General features: G+C 40.7%; 1 protein-coding gene across 11 annotated transcripts in view; it reads right to left on the bottom strand.

Moving 5' to 3' along the window:
• Positions 1 to 1,703: 1,703 nt before the first annotated feature.
• Positions 1,704 to 21,807, bottom strand: part of GCNT1 (glucosaminyl (N-acetyl) transferase 1) — a 114,089-nt gene continuing 93,985 nt past the window's right edge. For all 11 annotated transcript variants that reach the window (XM_055091907.1, XM_055091908.2, XM_063594367.1 and 8 more), the window contains 2 exons: positions 8,044 to 8,189; positions 1,704 to 6,875 (listed from right to left, as the gene is read on the bottom strand). In XM_055091907.1, the coding sequence (XP_054947882.1) occupies positions 5,446 to 6,732 (1,287 nt within the window). In that variant the 5' untranslated portion in view covers positions 6,733 to 6,875; positions 8,044 to 8,189 and the 3' untranslated portion in view covers positions 1,704 to 5,445. The remainder of the gene's footprint in view (positions 6,876 to 8,043; positions 8,190 to 21,807) is intronic.

Below are 21,807 nucleotides of genomic sequence, written 5' to 3'. Positions count from 1 at the left end.
AATCTTCTTGCTTTTATTTGGAAAATTCAGTCACCCATCCAAAGATAGTCACTAGTATGTTCTTCTAGCTTATTTTCATTTTTCATCTGGATTTTGGTGTACATTATAAAGCCATAATCTAGTATTCTCCAAAAGTTTACCTTCCTTATGTTCCTAGGATTTTTGGAACATTTTATTTATACTCACATCTATTTCGGGGCTACTACTGCATTGGTCTAAGGGTTCAAATGTCAACTATTAGAACATTTTCAATATTTTTTAGCTGTGAAATATGGTTTTATATCTAGTATCTTAAGACTTCATTACTTTCCTTTCAAAATATTCCTATTGTTGCACATCTTTCAGATGAAATTTAGAATACTCTCAAGCCATTGAGAACATTAATAGACTTGCATTCAGTTAATTCACAAATAGAAGAAATGTTTAAAATATTTCATTTTAGGGCTGGGAACAGTGGCTCACGCCTGTAATCCCAGCACTTTGGGAGGCCGAGGCGGGCGGATCACCTGAGGTCGGGAGGTTGAGACCAGCCTGACCAACATGGAGAAACCCTGTTTCTACTAAAAATACAAAATTAGCCAGGCATGGTGGCACATGTCTGTAATCCCAGCTACTCCAGAGGCTGAGGCAGGAGAATTGCTTGAACCCAGGAGGCGGAAGTTGTGGTGAGCCGAGATCATGCCATTGCACTTCAGCCCGGGCAACAAGAGTGAAACTCCGTCTCAAAAAAACAAACAAACAAACAAAAAAATTCATTTTATCAGCTAGGAGCAGTGTATTTTTCCATCTATACAGGTCTTCTGTTATCTTTGTATAGTTTCTGCACACATGCTCAGTTTGTCTATAAATGTGACAAAGCTTGTTGCCACAACAAATGGTGATATACTACAATTATATCTTAAAGCTACCATTATCTATTAACTTTTGGATATCTGGAGGTTTTTGCTAATTTCATACTAATTCTAAGATGAGATTCCCGGGCTTTCTACTTGGAGCATTGTATCATCTGCAATAATAACAATAGTTTTTTCTTTCCCAATAGTTGTAATTCATTTCTAGTTTGGGTCTTACTGCATTAAAAAAAATTGTATCAATATTCTGATGACAAGCCCTGAAAACATTAAAGCATGTATTAAAAACAGTATCTTTCACAAGCAGGCTTATAAAGGATATGTAAAGCTCTCAAGCTTTAGAGAAAAATCTGAAATTCATCAATTTTGCCACTTTCTAGAATGTTTCATCTAATTTAGGGCTAAAGAACACCCCAAGTGTTTAATAGATCCAGTGTGACAATATCTGGAGAAGGCACTCAATATTGGGGGCATGGGGTCCCTTTTCCCTCAGCTGTGCCCATCACATTCAAACCACAGCAGGTGATAGCTCCTATTAACCTATGCTACTAACTGGAAAACTGTTCTCTTTCTTCAGTAGACACAGTTGAAGTGTATAATGTCCTAGAATGCAATACTGGCCATTCAATTGCATACTTCTAAAGCCTCCCAGTAATCTTTTTGCATACTCTGTGTTAGTTTGTTTTTGAGATACTCTCTTCCCCTCTGACATTTGTGCCTTGAGAATGAATCTTAGTTTTAATCACTACTTGCACACACTCATTTGTTACAAAGTACATCAACTACCAAATTTAACGTTTGAGTGCTGGTTGCTAACAGAAAAAGGAATAAAAAATTTGTGCAGACAAGGCCTTGGTTTCTGAATGGATGATTTTAATGGTGATATGAACTGATTCTAACTGCATTCTGTCGCACACTCATTCAAAAGAGTAAAACTTACAGTGACCATGTTTATCATGAAATAGTATTGCATTTATTTTAAACTGATGGTCCCCAACTTACTTAAAAATCGTAAGAGGCTTAACGGTTTTTCAACTTTACAACAGTGCACAAGTGATATGCATTCAGTAGAAATTATACTTTGAGTACCCATACAATCATTGTTTTTCACTTTCACAACAGTATTCAGTAAATAACATGAGCTATTCAACACTTCATTATAAAATAGGCTTTGTGTTAAATGGTTTTGCCCAACTGCAGGCTAAATGTTCTGAGAATATTTAAGGTAGGCTAGGCTAAGTTATGATTTCAGGTAAGAGATATTAAATGCATTTTCAATATGATATTTTCAAATTATAATGGGTTTACTGGGACCTACCCACATCATAAGTTGAGGAGCGTCTGTATTTAATATGAGAAATTATTTTTATTTTTCTGAACAACTGAAAAGGTCCAATTCAATCGACCCTACAAAGAAAACGAACTGAAACATGGCCTCTTCCCACCCAAATCACTACAAGAGAAAATCTACTTAGGTCATTTAAGTGAACTGTACTTAATAAATGACATAAATATATGTTTAGAAACAACAACACTCCATTTTCAAGGCTGAGTGGCTGTTTACTGAGATCTGGGAAGAGCCTCAGTAACTGCCTGTAAAATAAAGAACAATTTTTATTAACTCATCCTTAGTAAGAAAGATGTAAATCTTGATGCAATACTCATTAACTAGAATCCTTCCATCACAAAATTTTTGTTCACATATGTTTAAGGACTTTTTGTTTGTTTGTTTGGAGATACGAGTTTCACTCTGTCACCCAGGCTGGTGTGGTGGTGGGATCTCAGCTCACTGCAACCCCTGCCTCCTGGGCTCAAGAGATTCTCCTGCCTCAGCCTCCCAGGTAACTGGGATTACAGGTGCAAGCCTGGCTAACTTTTTTTTTCTATTTTCAGTAGAGATGGGGTTTCGTCATGTTGGCTAGGCTGGTCTTGAAATCCTGAAGATTACAGGTGTGAGCCACTGTGCCTGGCCATGTTTGACTTCTAATATGTGAATGTGATTTCTCAGATTTCTCTATAAAACACCTTCAATGACAGTACAAAAATTAGTGTTTAATAATTACTATAATTTAAATAATTTCTATATTTCTCACAAATCACTTGGGTTTTGCTTCTCCTGCATGTATCATAGGTTTCCTTTTCAAACCATCATTTTGATTCTTTAAATTTCTTGTCACAGCATCATAAATTTCATTTGCTGTAAATTGTCCTTAAAAGTCTAAAAGATACTTTGAGCCCCAATGAATGGATCGTATATAATCTCTGCCGCAGGCATTAGGGATAGTGTTTGAACACTTTTTAACAAGTGCCATTTTAGAAAGATGAGATATCACAGCTACATAGAAGATGGTAAGTTTACAGTTATAATGTGGCGCTTGGGAAAATAGACTCTAAAATCCTATGTTTACATTTATGATGAAGAAAAAAATCCCCAAAACCTGACAATTTAAATATAAATCAGATGCAGTCACACATAATAAATGTGCTAAATAACTTTGTATATTTGTAATTTTTAAAAATTTTAATTTCCAATTTTGCCAAGTTCAGAAATACATACAACTTAAAGCAAATAGTGCACAATGTTAACACCAGGTGAGGGTTACATGGTGTTCACTCTACTACTGTTTTACTTTTGCTGTAGATTTGCAATTTTTCAAAATAAAAAATGAAAAAATGTTTATAAGACAAAGTCTATGTCACTGAGTATCACTAGTTTTAGAGTTAAAAGGTGGTGCCCTGTCTTATAGGTAAAAACTTTTCTGCTAAGAGAAGCATGGAAGAAATATTTGACATGCATTAAAGGAAAAAACTGGTTTAGAAGCCAATAAAGAGAGAACACACTGCATGTACCACCCTATTAATCTCGAGTTTTCAAAACAAACATGTTCCTCTTGCTCCAACAGACTCCCATGCTAATCATGCAAAAACACAGCAATCCACCAACTTCCACATTTACAAATGATGATAAAAGTTTAAAAACATATCTCTCAATAAGATGAAAATGTTTTCTGACTTTGACGAATAAAGTTTTCTCAGTTGAATGCCTTAAAACTGTCTAATACTCTGAATTTCTCATGTACTATTTAATTTGGCTAGATTTTAAAAATACAGCACATGATTTTAATTCTTGTTTAAAGTCTAATGCTAAATGACAAAGCCTCACAGTTCCTGGTAGCTTGTTTGCTGAACAGTATCAACATGGCAAAACTACGAGAATTTCTTTTTAAGATTTGAATGTACTTTGAGATGTGTGACAGCATTATAGCAACCCCAAATTATCTGTCTTATGGTGAAGATGGAGAGAGTAAAAATCGTATGCTGTGAATGATACCAAAAACAAAAAAAAATCCGTCCCAAACCCAAAGTTCCCTCCCCAGGCCTTCCAACAGGCCATGTGGAATGACTGCACACTTCTTTCCTCCTCATGGAAGGTTGAGAAAGGAGGAAACTTACCACCCAGGGGGCAGGTAACGGGAAGACCCAAGAACAGGGCCAAGTCCTTTCAAATGAATATACAGGTGACATTAGGATAAAACAATCCTGGGAGGTTGGACACAAGTGGATTCAATAAGCGACAGCCTTAATTTTGGGGACGGTGTCAACGCTGGTTTTTAAACTCATCATGGGCATCGGAAATTGTTTAAATACATTCCTTTTCTCCCCCCTCCCACTCCCCAGCCCCTCAAACCTGTATCATCCTGTCTTAGTTTTCTGCACTAATTACTGGCAGTCAGATCGCAGAGACAATAATTTAGGGTCCAGTGAAAGTAAATTTTTACACAGCTTGATAGCAGTCTGGGAAGACTGAGGAAAGGAAGATAGAGGCAAATCTCTAGAAAAATTGAGTGTTTCTCTTGGTAGAAGCTATAATTTTTTAAAAAAAGATGTCTTAACCTTGCTAATAACATAAGATGATTTGTAGAAATTAACTAAACTAGAAATTGTCATTTTTTGGTTGTTGAAAATGTGTGCATTGTTTCAAGCAAAAATAACACAAAAACAATGTTAAATCAAGCCCATTTTAAGCTCCCTGAGATGACATACGGAGACACACTACACAGTACAGTATTACAGCAGAATATAAATTATTTACAAAAATCATTTACAGTAAAATCAAATTTCTATTTCAACAAATATAATATCAGATTAATTGTATCTTTGATTATTTGTTGCTGTAATTTTATTCATACCAGAAAAATGGTCACATTTAAAATTCTCAAAATAGTTTTGGCACAGGTCACATCTTCTCATTTTGCTAAGTCCCTGAGCACTTTGAACAGGCTGACTTTATGCATCGGCCTCTTCCCCAGCCACCCTGGTCCCCTCTTTCCACAATGCCTTGACCTGCTCTTGCCTCAAGGCTACCTTTACTCCTCCCACTATTAACTCTAGATGAACATTTAATGCTATCACCTTTCTAGCTAACTGTGCTCTGCAGAAACCATGCAGCTTCTCTGACAAGAAGATCTACTAGAGTCCCTGCCCCAAAGAGGACTTCATACCATCTTCCCGACGCTTACTGACAAGGAAGGGGAAACAGATAAGGGTACGTTTTGTGTATCCTTCTTCTTATTCATAAAATTGCCTGTAATGGTCAGTGTTTTAATGTCTCCAAAGCTTTATGTCTCAAATGCTCATCCAAACACTGGATGGCAAAGAGGTCAACATCCACGTCAAACTTATTGGCAAACAAGTGGTGTTTGCGCAGCATCCAGTTCAAGTCACCAGCTCCGAAAATGCACACTGAGCGCACATGGACTCCATCGCAGGGAGGGTAGGGAGCACCCTTGGAAACATCACCCTCAAAGTACTGCCACTTGACAAACCTGGCAACTGCTTGCATGTCAGACAAATCATACTTATGGCTGGCAGAGAGTGAGCCCGGGACTTCAGGAATCCTTTGGATGGTGGCCCAGAGATACTCATCAGGGCTGTATGTGTCTTGTGCCCACTCCATAAACTTTTGGATTTTTTCATTCTGTAGTACATACCCCACATACTCCCTACTGACCACGAAGTAGGCACTGCCAGAAAAAAGAGGTGTTTCGAGTGGAGGAAGCATTTTGACAGTCCCTGTGTTTGTCAGCTTTCCATTAACGACCTCATACCGCTTCTTCCACCTTTCTTCTTTATGGGATGGCATCCTCTCCGTTTCCAGGTTGTTTTCTCCCATTAACAACTTGAGCTTCCTGACAATTTCTAGGTTGGTTTTAATAGGAAAATCCATACCACAAAGATTTATCAAGTACTTCCAGTTTGCACTCATCGCATAGAGATCCTTCATGCAGTTGAGGTCAGCCTGAACCCGGCTCCACGATGCATAAACCACACTCTCCAATCGGCTGGCCACAAAGACATTACTAAAACAGGAAGCGATGCCCATCACTGCAGCTAAATAGGAATCCTCGGATTTTGTGTCCACATGAATGCAGTAGAAATTCTGAGGCATATAGATGGCCCTCAGCAGCCTGTCAAGCATGTCAATCTTGTGATGAACCACTATAGAATATGCTATTGGAAACTCCGCCTCTTCTTTACTAAGGGGTTCTACAATATATTTGCGTCTCTTGATGAAAGAAGAACAGTCACTGGTCATGTTTATATAGTCGTCAGGTGTCCACCGAGGGCGCTTTTTAAATTTCACTGTTAGGATCTCAAGCTTTACCTTTTGGATTTCATTTACATCACCCTGTAAAACTTTGGTGCAATTAATATCACTACTAGGATTCTCCCCAGCAAGCTCCAAGTGTCTGACACTTACAAATTCAGGCTTTTGATGAATCCTTAAAACGGAGAAGGTGATTAGGGATAAAACAAGAACCATAAAGTAGTATTTAGTGGGATAAGAAAAAAGTCTCCTTCGCAGCAACGTCCTCAGCATTTCAAACAATAATCAGGGATTTCCTTTGTGAAGGGCAGTCTTCTATGCTCCAAGCACCAATGATTTTCCCTCCGTTGTGGCCTTGAAGGTTGTCAGTTTGCATTTATCAGAGCTGCAACGGCATCTTGAAATGAAGAGCAGCACTGAAATAAAAGAAGCAATTATAAATATAAATAAATATATATATATATACAGAGAGAGAGACACAGAGAGAGAGAGTCTTTCACAATAAATCTTCTCAGGCTCAAAAAACTGTCCTCTTTGCTATGAGGTTAGGTTTAAAACAAAAACAAAGTGGCTGAATCAGAGGATAAGTGGTAGTAGTACAGGAAGCCCACAGTCTCTAGTATTTATACCACAGATTGAAAAAGAAAACAAAAGAAAAAACAAACCCCAAATCCCAGTACATGGATGCACTAGAATATCTAACAACAAGCATTTTACCTCTTTGGTATGTTGAGGTGCAAAACCATAGTTGGACGCCTAGGCAATAATGATTGAACAGTCTATAGTTGATGAGTTTCTGACACTGTGCCAGAATTAGCACCCCTTGTCTTGAAATCGTTAGTAATTTAAGTTCCTCCTGACATGTTTTAATGTCCATTAGCTGGTGTCAGCAGCCCTAAAAGAGATCAGATCCATTCTGCTTTTTGCTGATTTAGGATTTGGGGCATACTTAGGGAGAAGTTTGGAAATGGTTGTGACTTCTAAGAATCTTTGAAGGAAGGGCAAGTCAACAGAATTTTCAAATTGGATTGAAAAGGCTCAGATGAAACAAAGCCCAGTTTGGGACTGTGTTGGGTTAGTCCCACAATGAGTTTAGTTCCATGCCAGAAACTACAAGAAAACAAAGTATTCATAATCCAAAAGAGAGATACAGCTTGCGTTTTCTGCATTAGTTATAACAGACTGTAATAACTAAGTCTTGCAGAAAACAATAGTGTATACAAATTGTAATTTATGACAGACCTTCATCTATATTCAAATTCCAGGAACACAACCCACTTTTACTATATAAAGTGCTTACAAACATTAAATAGCTTTGTTTTCAAAAATCAATTTTATAACTTGGCAATTGGTTCTACAGCTGATAAGCGCTGCTGTTCTAAAAAAAGAAAGTCAAGTACTACCAATTTGACCGTTATAAATCTGTTCATAACAAGATTTCTAGAGATTTGACTAGTTTTTAATGCCAGAAACTTAACTATTTCATTAGGAAATGAGTTGTGAATAGTAATAATACAAATAAAAATGAATAACTGACCATCATTAATATAAAATAATGTTAAGAAAAGTATTTAGACTTTTTACCATTTAAAAGTAAGGAAAGTCTGAATCACTTAGTGCTGATTCCAGGTAACATCCTGCCCCATTCTGAGCACTTCACATGCTGTCAGGTGTATTACATGTCCGGGCATCCAGCGATAATGATGTGCTGCACGAGGCTTTAAAGAAATCTGTGAAATTAAAAAACAATGTGACAAGGGATATATGGACACATAGTATTCACACACTCAGAAAATATGTTGGCGAACTAATCCTACATATTTGCTTTTTTTCCTCAAAATTATGGGTGGTTAACTTTTCTCTTTTAAAATTTCCTTCTCTCTAGTCTTACTTATTTTTCTAATTCTATGTTTGTGGATTGCTAAAGATTTGAAAACACCCTGAAATTTAGGTTAAGTTCTTTGAAAGAAAACTCTAGCAGCATTTCCCTTAATGTATACCAAGGAACAGTTTAACAGTCCAGTATGATTAGAAAATCCAACATATCCTTTCCCCCACTGTGAAGATTCCCAATGCTCACTGGCAAATTAATGACAATCCTGAAGCTGAATTTGTTGCTCATCTCATTTTCTTCTAACAATCTTGATCACCACCCCACTCCACACCTCTATCAGAAAGCGACCATGGGGAGCTTCGGTAACAAAACATAAGAATTTCAACCACTAAAATATCAAAACACTACAAAAAATATGCCTTTAAGTAATTCCTGCCCCTTACTGGTTCAAGGCACATAAGGAAATCTCTATGGAATCATTAGCAGATCACTAACTAACTGAGAGAAACTTGAGTGGGTCTCAAACAACAGAGAATATAAACTTTAGACAACTGGTCCAGGAAAGCCACTAAACAAATAACAAAAACAACAAACCCTCGTCAGGGTAGGGGTAGAGGTCTGATTTCCATGGTTGACACATTATAAACTATCCAGTTTCAACAACAAAAAAATTACAAGGCATGCAAAGAAACACAAAAGTCTGGTCCACATACAGGGGGGGTGGAACAAAAAAAGCAGTCAATAAAAATGTCCCCAAGGAAGCCCAGGCATTGGATTTAATAAATACTTGAAATCAGCTCTTATAAATACGTTCAAAGAACTAAATAAATGAAAGAAAGCATGAGTATGGTATCTAACCAAATTGAGAAAATTTCAATAAAGAAATAGAATGTACAACACAAAGAGCGAACCCTTAATAATAATGTATATAACAAGTTTGGGGAGGTAGAAAAATAGTTGAAAAAAATGTATCAATAATTAATAATAATGTATCAATAATTAATAATAATGTATAAATACTGGCTTAATTGTAAAAAATGTACCACACTAATGTAAGATATTAATAACAGCAGAAACAGTGAGGGGGTAAATGGAAACTCTCTGTACTTTCTGTGTAATTTTTCTGTAAACATAAAACTGCTCTAAAAATAGTCTATTAATATTGAAACAAAAATTAATTTGCACATCCAAGAAGTTCAATGAGCTCCAAAGAGGATAAACTCAGATATCCTTACCTAGACATTTCATAATCAAACTGTTGAAAGACAAGGACAAAGGATTTTGAAAATGTTAAAGAAAAGTGATTATACAACAAATCCTGAAAATGATTAACAACTTCAAATAAACAACAATGGAGACCAGAAGGCAGTGAGTGACATATTCAACGCGCAGAAAGTTTGTTGGCTAGGTGTGGTGGCTCATGCCTGTAATCCCAGCACTTTGGGAAGCTGAGGTGGGCGGATCACTTGAGGTCAGGAGTTTGAGATCAGCCTGGCCAACACTGTGAAACCCCATCTCTACTAAAAATACAAAAATTAGCCGGGCGTAGTGGTGCATGCCTGTAATCCCAGCTAATCGAGAGGCAGAGGCAGGAGAATCGCTTGAACTTGGGTGGTGGAAACTGCAGTGAGCCAAGATCATGCCACTGCACTTCAGCCTGGGCAATAGAGCAAGACTCCATCTCAAAAAAAAGGATTGTTAACCAAAAATTCTATAATGAGCAAAATCATTCAAAAACAATGAGAAACTAGGATACTCCCAGATAAATTAAAAAAAAAAATTTATCACTAGCAGCCTTACCCTACAAGAAATACTAAATGAAGATATTCAGGCAGAAATGAAAAGATTCTAGACAGCAACTCAAATCCACATGGAAAAAATAGAAAGCAGCAGTAAAGGTATATATATATAGACAAATTTATAGCATGAATGTAATTTTCTTTGTTAACTCTCTTCCCATCTGATTTAAAAGACATTTTCTCTTCTTTTTTTTTTTTTTTTGAGCTGGAATTTTGCTCTTGTTGCCCACGCTGGAGTGCAGTGGTGCGATCTTGGCTCACTGCAACCTCTGGCTCCCGGGTTCAAGCAATTCTCCTGCTTCAGCCTCCCAAGTAGCTGGGATTACAGGCACCCGCCACCACACCTGGCTAATTTCTGTATTTTTAGTAGAGATGGGGTTTCATAATGTTGGCCAGGTTGGTCTGGAACTCCTGACCTCAGGTGATCTGCCTGCCTTGGCCTCCTAAAGTGCTGGGATTACAGGGGTGAGCCACTGCGCCCAGCCCTAATGTATTTTTTATCTCATTGAATGGACAAATTGGAATCATCATAAATTGCTGGTAGAAATGTAAATACTTGGTAAAGCTGCTTTAGAATGTTTGGTGGGTCCACAGAAAATTAAAACTAGAGTTACCATATGACCTAGCTATTCCACTATTAGGTATATACCCAAGAGAAATGAAAACATATATTCACACAAAAACTTGTATACAAATGTTCATAATGGCATTATTAATAGCTAAAATAGTGGAAGCAAGCCAAATGACCGTGAACTGAAGAATGGATAAACAAAATATGGTATATCCATAAAATGGGATATTATATGGGTATAATAAGATATGAAGGTCTCACGCAAGTTCCATACAATGTAGATAAAGAACCTAGAAAACATTAGGCTAAGAAATAGTCATTTATAATTCTGTTTATATTAAATGTCCAGAAAAAGCAAATCCATATAGACAGAAAGTAGATGAGTGTCTGCCAGGGGCTGGGGACATGGGGGAATGGCAATGACTGCTGGTAGGTACAAAGGTTTCCTTTGAAAGTTCTCTAAGTAGATAGTAGAGATTGATGTAGAACTTTGTGAACATATTGTTTACTTTAAAAGGGTAAACATTATGGTATGTGAATATTCAATAAAGCTATTATTAGAATAGTAACAATAAAGTTCACCAAAGTAAACAGATTTGAAGTTACAAACTGTGACACCGCTGAGTCTCGGGTTTTTTTTTTTGTTTTAAACAGGAGAAGTAGAATTATCTTAAACAGGATTTTACGGAATGTGGGTACATGAAAGGGTCACCTCGAAATCCAAATAGAAAATACAAAGTTCAAAACCAAACACTTGGATCTCACCTCAAAAAAGGCATATGTCTTTACCACTGTCGTCTACATCCTACATGGCCAACATGCTTTGAAAAATGCTTTTTACAACGTAAAATCACTAGTTTTGGGTTTTAACAAGATGGGTAAGTGTCTATAAGGAAGGTAAATATGTGAGAAAACACTAAGTGTCTATAAAGGAGGTAAATATGTGAGAAAGCATTACTTTGTCAAAAATGCTTTTAATTTTGTCTATTTATCATCAGGGTGAATACAGAAGTCAAATCATTAGAAGGAATTGTAATTAACCAACCTAATTTCAAGACATACAACGTTTTCTTAAGTAAAACTCGGCTAAGAATCAGAAGGGTGAAAGGAAAATGAGATTTCATAGCCAAAGAGATTTCCAAGAAGAAAAGAAGTTTAAAGGGAAGTAAAAATGTGCACATGCTATACTATTTTAATGCAACTTTACCAAAAATTACACACCCACACAAAGAATAAATACCAAAATAATTAAATAACAAAAATGTGGCCATGGGTAGTTAATACTGCTCTGCCCAATGTTCCTTCACCTTTATATTTCACTCAGGAAGCATACTCACTGAAGAATATCTGGTGGGATTTGCCAGTGAGGACAACTACAGAAGAATAAGAAACATTCTAAATGACAAAAGCTCATGAATTCTGGGAAAGCAAGAAAAACTCAAGTCCCAAACCATACTAAGCCTCACTTGCCCAAGGCCTACCTAATCCAACAACTAACCTGGGTCATGTCCTGAAGAAGGTCCCTCAATGGACACTGGTCCTTTCCTGGAAGAGGAGACTTCCTTGTGGACACTACCCTATATAATTTTAAGTAGATCGCATAACCTAAGAAGAATTGAGAAATGAAATAATTCCACCGTGAGTTGGAACAGAGGAAAGCCAGTACCTGAAAGCAATGGTTCTTGGTACGTGACTTTTAAGACCAAGAAATACAAGAATACTAAATTCTAAGAATACTGAAAATAAATACTTATCTTTTATACAGTCAATAAGAAGGAAAGCTAGTCAAGGAAGGGAACAAGAAGATAGGTATCAGGTGCCCCTAAGGTGACGATATGGTCACTAGAAGTGTTCCAACATAAAGAGAGTCAGCACCACCAGATAGAGAGGGTGCTGCTCAGTGCCTAATGGAGTGGGAAGACGGACAAAATGACCTCAGGGAGAGGGAGACAGGAGGCAGAAATCAAACTGGAAAAGCAGATGGACGAGAGGAAACTGAAAAAGCATATGCACAAATCCCAGGCTGACAGGCGGGAAAGAACAGACCAGCTCTATTTACACTGCAGGATCTTCAAAGGGTGCAGGAACTGGTGCTGGTTGCACGGATCCCTCTGAAGGGGGGCTGCGGAGAATGATGGAGGAGTGGTGTTGCTTTGTTTTTTGTTTTGTTCAAAGTATCCACTAGTAGCTCTTTACAAAGCAGCTGGGTTTCTACCTCAAGCTTGGCAAAGACCCATCCAAGATGTAGTCTCTGCAGAGGCTCTCCCTTCCAGGGCACACCAGGCCTAATGGAAAGCAGTTCCCATCCAGAAAACAGTAGGACCCAGGCACAGTGAATAGCCTTCTCCATTTCCAGCTTGCTTATCCCTATTAATTCCTAGAACTTTGATTGTCAGCCCAGGGCAGGAGTTTTTTTTACTGGGGAATCCAACCATGCCAAGAGAAATAAGGCTTAAATATCTTGCTTAAACTGGGAGATCCCCAAACAGTCAAATGAAACAGACTGTTCAGGGAGAGGAAAACTACCACTAACATTCTCAGGATATAGAAAACTACCACTAACATCCTCAAGATATAAAGTTAAAAATATGTTAAAAAAATATTAATGAGGCACAATATATTTTCTGAAGACAGCCAGGCCAACATTTTCACCCAACATTTTCTTCTGCTATATGACCTTGCCACTCCCCAACCAAGAAGTAGTCAAATTCCCTCCCTCTTGAATTTGAGTGGCCTTATTGAGAGGTGAAGCCAGCTGGACTTCCTGGGTCGAGGACTGTAAATGCACCAATCAGTGCTCTGTGTCTAGCTAGAGGACTATAAATGTACCAATCAGCATTCTGTAAAAATGGACCAATCAGCACTGTGTAAAATGGACCAATCAGCATTCTGTAAAATGGACCAATCAGCAGGACATAGGCGGGAGCAAATAAGGGAATAAAAGCTGGCCACCCAAGCCAGCAGCAGCAACCTGCTCTGGTCCCCTTCCATGCTGTGGAAGCTTTGTTCTTTCGCTCTTCACAATAAATCTTGCTGTAGCTCACTCTTTGGGTCCCCACCACCTTTAAGAGCTGTAACACTCACCGCAAAGGTCTGCGGCTTCACTCATGAAGTCAGCGAGACCATGAACTCAATGGAAAGAAGAGACTCCAGACACATCTGAAGGAACAAACTCTGGACACACCATCTTTAAGAGCTGTGACACTCACTGCGAAGGTCCACGGCTTTATTCTTGGTCAGCGAGACCAAGAACCCACCAGAAGGAACCAATGCTGGACACGTCTTGGTGACCTTGGACCATCACCAAGCAGTGAGTACCATCGGACCCCTTTCGCTTGCTATTCTGTCCTATTTTTCCTTAGAATTCGGTGGCTAAATACTGGGCACCTGTCGGCCAGTTAAAAGCAACTAGTGCGGCTGCCGGACTAAAGATACGGGTGTCAGGTTTTCTGGGAAATGGCTACCTAACAACCCCCGACTCTTTGGAGTTGGGAGTGTTGGTTTGCCTGAAAACAGCTTCCGCTTTTCCTGTACTTCCAGGCTGAACCCAGGGTTGACAGAGAGGAAAGCCATTCAGCTCCGGGGTCCTGACAGAAAGTTGGCTGACCCTGTAGCCAAGAGCGGAACTCTCCTCCAAGTCACATCACCCAAGTGAGACTCACCCATCTATCCTATCTATCCTGACCCTTGCCTTCTGGGTCCTAAATCCTGTCAGACAAACTTATTGCCTCTCTTCTCCGAGGCTAGTCCCTATTATAAAAACCACTCCCTGTCTCTGGTGCTTTTCTAGTTTCTCCTATAAGAATGATTTCTAGTATAAACTTCAGGACTGTGTTCCCTTCTTTAGGCACCTGGGCTCACCAATCAGAAAGAAATAATTTTTGCCAAAAGCCCTGTGTGGGGGGTGGGGAGGGGAGACTATCTGGAATTTTAGGATCCCTCCTCAGACTAGCAGGCCTAACAAAAGCTACTCCTGAAGCTAGGATATGGGGAGCCTCAGACATGATATCCTTCCTATTCTTATGATGAGAAGTGAGAACAAAATGTGTCACTCAACCCTGGAGATCCCTTCCCTCCCTCAGGGTATGGCCCTCCACTTCATTTTGGGGGCATAACATCTTTATGGGACAGGGGTAAGGTCCCAATACTAACAGGAGAATGCTTAGGACTCTAACAGGTTTTCAAGAATGTGTTGGTAAGGGTCACTAAATCCGATTTTTCTCAGTCCTCTTTGTGGCCCAGGAGAACAGGCAAGGGTGCAGGTTTTCAAGAATGTGTCGGCAAGGGCCACTAAATCCGACCTTCCTTGGTCCTCCTTGTGGTCTAGCAGGAAAACTAGTGTTTCTGCTGCTGTGTCGGTGAGTGCAACTATTCCAATCAGCAGGGTCCAGGGACCGTTATGGGTTCTTGGTGGGGGGCGGGGAACAAACCAAAACCGCGGGTGGTTTTTTCTTTCAGATGGGAAACACTCAGGCATCAACAGGCTCACCCTTGAAATGCATCCTAAGCCACTGGGACAATCTGACCTGCAAACCCTGAAAAAGAAGTGGCTTATTTTTTTCTGCACTATGGCCTGGCCCCAATATTCTCTCTCTGATGGGGAAAAATGGCCACCTGAGGGAAGTATAAATTACAATACTATCCTGCAGCTTGACCTTTTCTGTAAAAGGGAAGGCAAATGGAGTGAAATACCTTATGTCCAAGCTTTCTTTTCATTGAAGGAGAATCCACAACTATGCAAAGCTTGCAATTTATATCCCACAGGATGACCTCTCAGCTTATCTCCATATCCTAGCATCCCTATAGCTCTCCTTCCTATTAATGATGAGCCTCCTCTAATCTCCCCCGCCCAGAAGGAAACAAGCAAAGAAATCTCCAAAGGACCACAAAAACCCCCGGGCTATCAGTTATGTCCCCTTCAAGCTGTAGGGGGAGGGGAATTTGGCCCAACCCAGGTACATGTCCCCTTCTCCCTCTCTGACTTAAAGCAGATCAAGGCAGACCTGGGGAAGTTTTCAGATGATCCTGATAGGTATATAGATGTCCTATAGGGTCCAGGGCAAACCTTTGATCTCACTTGGAGCGATGTCATGCTATTGTTAGATCAAACTCTGGCCATTAATGAAAGGAATGTGGCTTCAGCTGCAGCCTGAGAGTTTGGAGATACCTGGTATCTTAGTCAAGTAAATGATAGAATGACAGCTGAAGAAAGGGACAAATTCTCTACCGGTCAGCAAGCCATCCCCCGTATGGATCCCCACTGGGACCTCAACTCAGATCATGGGGACTGGAGTCGTAAACGTCTGCTGACCTGTGTTCTAGAAGGATGAATGAGAATTAGGAAAAAGCCCATGAATTCTCCAATGATGTCCACCATAACTCAGGGAAAGGAAGAGAATCCTTCTGCCTTCCTCAAGCGGCTACAGGAGGCCTTAAGAAAATATACTCCCCTGTCACCTGACTCCCTCGAGGGTCAATTGATCCTAAAAGATAAGTTTATTACCCAATCAGCTGCAGATGTCAGGAGAAAGCTCCAAAAGTGAGTCCTGGGCCCTGAAAAAAATCTGGAGGCATTATTAAACCTCGCAACCTCGGTATTCTATAACAGGGACCAAGAGGAACAGGCCCAAAAGGAAAAGCGGGATCAGAGAAAGGCCACAGCCTTAGTCATGGCTCTCAGATAAACAAACCTTGGTGGTTTAGAGAGGACAGAAAATGGAGCAGGCCAATCACCCAGTAGGGCTTCTTATCAGTGTGTTTTGCAAAAATACTTTAAAAAAGATTGTCCAACGAGAAACAAGCTGCCCCCTCGTCCATGTCCACTATGCCGAGGAAATCACTGGAAGGCACACAGTTTCTCTGGGCCAGAAGCCCCCAACCAGATAATCCAACAAAAGGACTAAGGGTGCCCGGGGCAAGCACCAGCTCATGTCATCACCCTCACTGAGCCCTGGGTACATTTAACCACTGAGGGCCAGGAAATTGACTTCCTCCTGGACACTGGTGCGGCTTTCTCGTGTTAATCTCCTGTCCCGGACAGCTGTCCTCAAGGTCCGTTACCATCTGAGGAATCCTGGGATGGCCTGTAACCAGGTATTTCTCCCACCTCCTCAGTTGTAATTGGGAGACTTTGCTCTTTTCACATGCCTTTCTTGTTATGCCTGAAAGTCCCATACCTTTATTAGGGAGGGACATATTATCCATAGCTGGAGCTATTATCTACATGAATATGGGGAACAAATTACCCATTTGTTGTCCCCTGCTTGAGGAGGGAATCAACCCTGAAGTCTGGGTACTGGAAGGAAGAAACTCAAGCTCCAGCCTTAAGCCTTCCCACAGGACAAAACTTCTCTTTATACATCACAGAGAGAGCAGGAATAGCTCTTAGCGTCCTTACTCAGACTCATGGGACAACCCCACAACCAGTGGCATACCTAAGTAAGGAAATTGATACAGTAGCAAAAGGCTGGCCTCACTGTTTACAGACAGTTGTGGCGGTGGCTGTCTTAGTGTCAGAGGCTATCAAAATAATACAAGGAAAGGATCTCACTGTCTGGACTACTCATGATGTAAATGGCATATTAGGTGCCAAAGGAAGTTTATGGCTATCAGACAACTGCCTGCTTAGATACCAGGCACTACTCCTTGAGGGACTGGTGCTTCAAATATGCACATGTGCAGCCCTCAACCCTGCCACTTTTCTCCCAGAGGATGGGGAACCAGTTGAGCATGACTGCCAACAAATTATAGTCCAGATTTATGCTACCCAAGAGGATCTCTTAGAAGTCCCCTTAGCTAATCCTGACCTTAACCTATATACCGATGGATGTTCATTTGTGGAGAATGGGATATGAAGGGCAGGTTATGCCACAGTTAGTGATGCAACAGTACTTGAAAGTAAGCCTCTTCCCCCAGGGACCAGCGCCCAGTTAGCAGAACCAGTGGCACTTACCTGAGCCTTAGAAGTGGGAAAGGGAAAAACAACAAATGTGTATACAGATAGCAAGTATGCTTATCTAATCCTACATGCCCATGCTGCAATATGGAAAGAAAGGGAGTTCCTAACCTCTGGGGGAACACCCATTAAATACCACAAGGAAATCATGGAGTTATTGCATGCAGTGCAAAAACCAAAAGAGGTGGCAGTCTTACACTGCGAAGCCATCAAAAAGGGGAAGGAGAGGAGAACAGCAGCATAAGCAGCTGGCAGAGGCAGGGAAAGACCAGCAGTAAGGAAAGAGAGAAAGAGAAAGTCAGAGAGAGAGAGGAAGAGACAGAGACAAAGAGGGAGTCAGAGAAAGAGACAAAGTCAAAGAGAGAGAGGAAGAGACAGACAAAGAGGGAGTCAGAAAGAGAGAGACAAAGAAGAAGTCAAAGAGAAAGAAAGAGAGATGGAAGTAGTAAAGAAAAAAGTGTAATCTATTCCTTTAAAAGCCAGGGTAAATTAAAAACCTATAATTGATAATTGAAGTTCTTCCCTGTAACCCTATAACACTCCAATACCACCTTGTTGTCAGTATAAACAAGGGCTTAGCCCAAAAGCACTGAGGCCACTGACAACTCACAGCCTTCTTATCAAAAATCCTTAACCCAGCAGGTTTCCTTACAGGGGATCTAAATCTTAACTAATTATCATACAAAGGTCTGACCTAGGAGGAACTCCCTTCAGAACAGGAAAAGACAAAATGGGTATTCAGTAAGTGATAAGAAAACTCTTGCAGAGTTAGGAAACTTGCCCAATAATTGGTCTGCTCAAACAAGTGAGTTCTTTGCACTCAGCCAAACCTCAAAGTACTTACAGAATCAGGAAGGAGCCATCTATACCAATTCTAAGTTAATATGGACTGAACAAGGTTTTATTAATGCAAACAAAAATTAAAATCCCAAACTTACAAGATTTTCAACAAAAGTAAAGTTCGCTAAACGTTAACAGTGTAACGTGTATTATCCTAACATCTAATCTTATGGAAATCAGACCTTGTCAGTGCCCTTCAAAGCTCAAGTCTGTCAGCACAGGGCCATACAACTAATACCTCTACTTACAGGGTTAGAAATGGCCACTGCTACAGGAACCAGAATATCAGGTTTATCTACTTCATTACTACCACACACTCTCAAAGGATTTCTCATACAGTTTGCAAGAAATAAAAAATCTATCCAGTAAGGATAGTAACTACAATCCCAAATAGACTCTTTGGCAGCAGTGACTCTCCAAAACCGCTGAGGCCTAGACCTCCTCACTGCTGAGAAAGGAGGACTTTGCACCTTCTTAGGGAAAGAGTGTTGCTTTTACACTAACCAGTGAGGGATAGTACGAGATGCTGCCCGGCACTTACAGGAAAAGGCTTCTGAAATCAGACGCCTTTCAAACTCTTATACCAACCTCTGGAGTTGGGGGACATGACTTCTCCCCTTTCTAAGTCCCATGACAGCCATCTTGCTATTACTTGCCTTCGGGCCCTGTGTTTTTAACCTCCTTGTCAAATTTGTCTTCGGGTCCTGTATTTTTAACCTCCTTGTCAAATTTGTTTCCTCTAGGATTGAGGCCATCAAGCTACAGATGGTCTTACAAATGGAACCCCAAATGAGCTCAACTAACAACTTCTACTGAGGACCCCTGGACTGACCCACTGGCCTTTTGACTGGCCTAAAGAGTTCCCCTCTGGAGGACACTACAACTGCAGGGCCCCTTCTTAGCTCCTATCCAGCAGGAATTAGCTAGAGTGGTCATCACCCAATTCCCAACAGCAGTTGGGGTGTCCTGTTTAGAGGGGGGATTGAGAGGTGAAGCCAGCTGGACTTCCTGGGTCAAGTGGGGACTTGGAGAATTTTTCTGTCTAGCTAGAGGATTGTAAAAACACCCATCAGTGCTCTGTGTCTAGCTAGAGGATTGTAAATGCACCAATCAGCATTCTGTAAAAATGGACCAATCAGCACTGTGTAAAATGGACCAATCAGCATTCTGTAAAATGGACCAATCAGCAGGACATGGGCGGGTCCAAATAAAGGAATAAAAAGCTGGACACCTGAGCCAGCAGTGGCAACCCGCTGGGGTCTCTTTCCACACCTGTGGAAGCTTTGTTCTTTTGCTCTTCACAATAAATCTTGCTGCTGCTCACTCTTTGGGTCCACACCACCTTTAAGAGCTGTAACACTTACTGCAAAGGTCTGCGGCTTCATTCTTGAAGTCAGCGAGACCAAGAACCCTCCAGAAGGAACCAACTCCAGACACATTATGATTATGGTTTGACCAATAGAGTTTGGCAGAAGAAATACTATGTCACCATCAAGGCAAGGTCATGTAAAACCATGCAGCTTCCGCCCAGTTGTCTTGAAAAATGTGCTCTCTAGATAGAGGCTCCCTTTTAGAACCAGCTTCCATGCTGTAAGAAGCCACATGGAGAGACCAGATATAGGTACCCTAGTCAACTGTTCCAGCTGAACCCTGTTTTCAAGTAATCCCAGCCCAGATGTCTGACATGTGAGTGAAGAAGCCATCAGATGACTACAGCCCCTAGTCACTCTAGTCTTCACCGAATTCTTGACCAACAGAATGTGTGAGCAAAAAAATAAAATGATATTGTTGTATCCTACTACATTTGAAGTGGTTTGCCTCACAGCAATAGATGACTAGAACAGGAAACCACATAAATAGAACTACTAGCAAATAAAAAGAGCCCTTGAAAATTATTAACATGATAGCAAAAATGAAAAACTCGGCCAGGTGCGCTGGCTTAGGCTGGGCACAGTGGCTCAGGCCTGTAATCCCAGAACTTTGGGAGGACGAGGCAGACAGATTACCTAAGGCAGGAGTTTGGGACCAGCCTGGCCAACATGATGAAACCCTGTTTCTACTAAAAGTACAAAAATTAGCGGGGCATGGTGGTGTGTGCCTGTAATCCCAGCTACTTGGGAGGCTGAGACAGAACAATCGCTTGAACCCAGGAGGAAGAGGTTGTAGTGAGCCGAGATTGTGCCATTGCACTCCACCCTGAGCAACAGAGCAAGACTCCAGCTCAAAAAATAGAGAAACTCAATAAAAGGGTTGGAAGATAAAGTGAGAAACACTCTCAGGGAGTTAAGCAAATAGACAAACTGAGGGATGAGAAAATAAAACAAAACATACAGTAATTTAGAGAACTAGATCAGGAGACCTACCATATGAATAACAAGAGCTCCAGAAAAAGAAAACAGAAGAAAAAGAAAAAAGGAAGGAAGTCGTCAACTAAATAATTCAAGAGTATTTCCCAAAATGAAAGAATGGTTTCTAGATTGCAAAATCTCCTGGGGTATCAGCACAGTGGATGACAATAGACCCACACCAAGATGCATTCTTTAATCATGAAATGTCAGAACAATGGGAGGAAGAATACTGCATATACTTTCAGGGGAGGGGGGAAACTAAGCCACATCAAATGGATTCAGAAGCAAAATGTATTCCAGCTACTGTCCAGCTACTGGAGAATGAGTTATATTCAATAATTATTAGACAGGTGCCATGGCTCATGCCTCTGATCCTAGCACTTTGGGAGGTGGAGGCGAGTGGATCGCCTGAGCCTAGGAGTTCAAGACCAGCCTGGGCAACACGGAGAGACTCTGTCTCTACAAAAAATATGAAATTATCTGCGTGTGGTGGTGTGCACCTGTAGTCCCAGCTACTCAGGGGGCTGAGGTGGGAGGATCACCTGAGCCCAGGAGGTCAAGGCTGCAGTAAGCCATGATCGCACCACTGCACTCCAGCCTAGGCAACAGGAGTGAGACCCTGTCTCAAATATATGTATGCATTATTAACCAAGAAAGGGGAGGATGTAAGAATCAGAAAGGAGATCTAACCGAAGAAGAAAGAAAAGGGAATCCCCAGGTCAAGGAACATCTAGGCCATATAACAAGCCAACAGACAACCACAGCAGACTGGAACCTGTCAGAAGGCCCCGGGAGAGACATCTTCAAGAAGACAAAACTGGCTGGGCGCGGTGGCTCATGCCTACATATGCACGTAAGCATATGCACACATCCATGCATAAACAAACCGCTGATGGATAAACCTGGGTCACCAACCTATTGCCCTTCGGCAGCAGGAAGCATGGTCTAAGTTCAGTTGGCTTCTAGTCCCAGTGAATACTTATCAATTGCACTGACTCTCC

Source organism: Pan paniscus, chromosome 11 (genome assembly GCF_029289425.2).
Source record: "Pan paniscus chromosome 11, NHGRI_mPanPan1-v2.0_pri, whole genome shotgun sequence".
NCBI lineage: Eukaryota > Metazoa > Chordata > Mammalia > Primates > Hominidae > Pan > Pan paniscus.
This window is presented reverse-complemented; position numbering and strand designations above follow the sequence as displayed.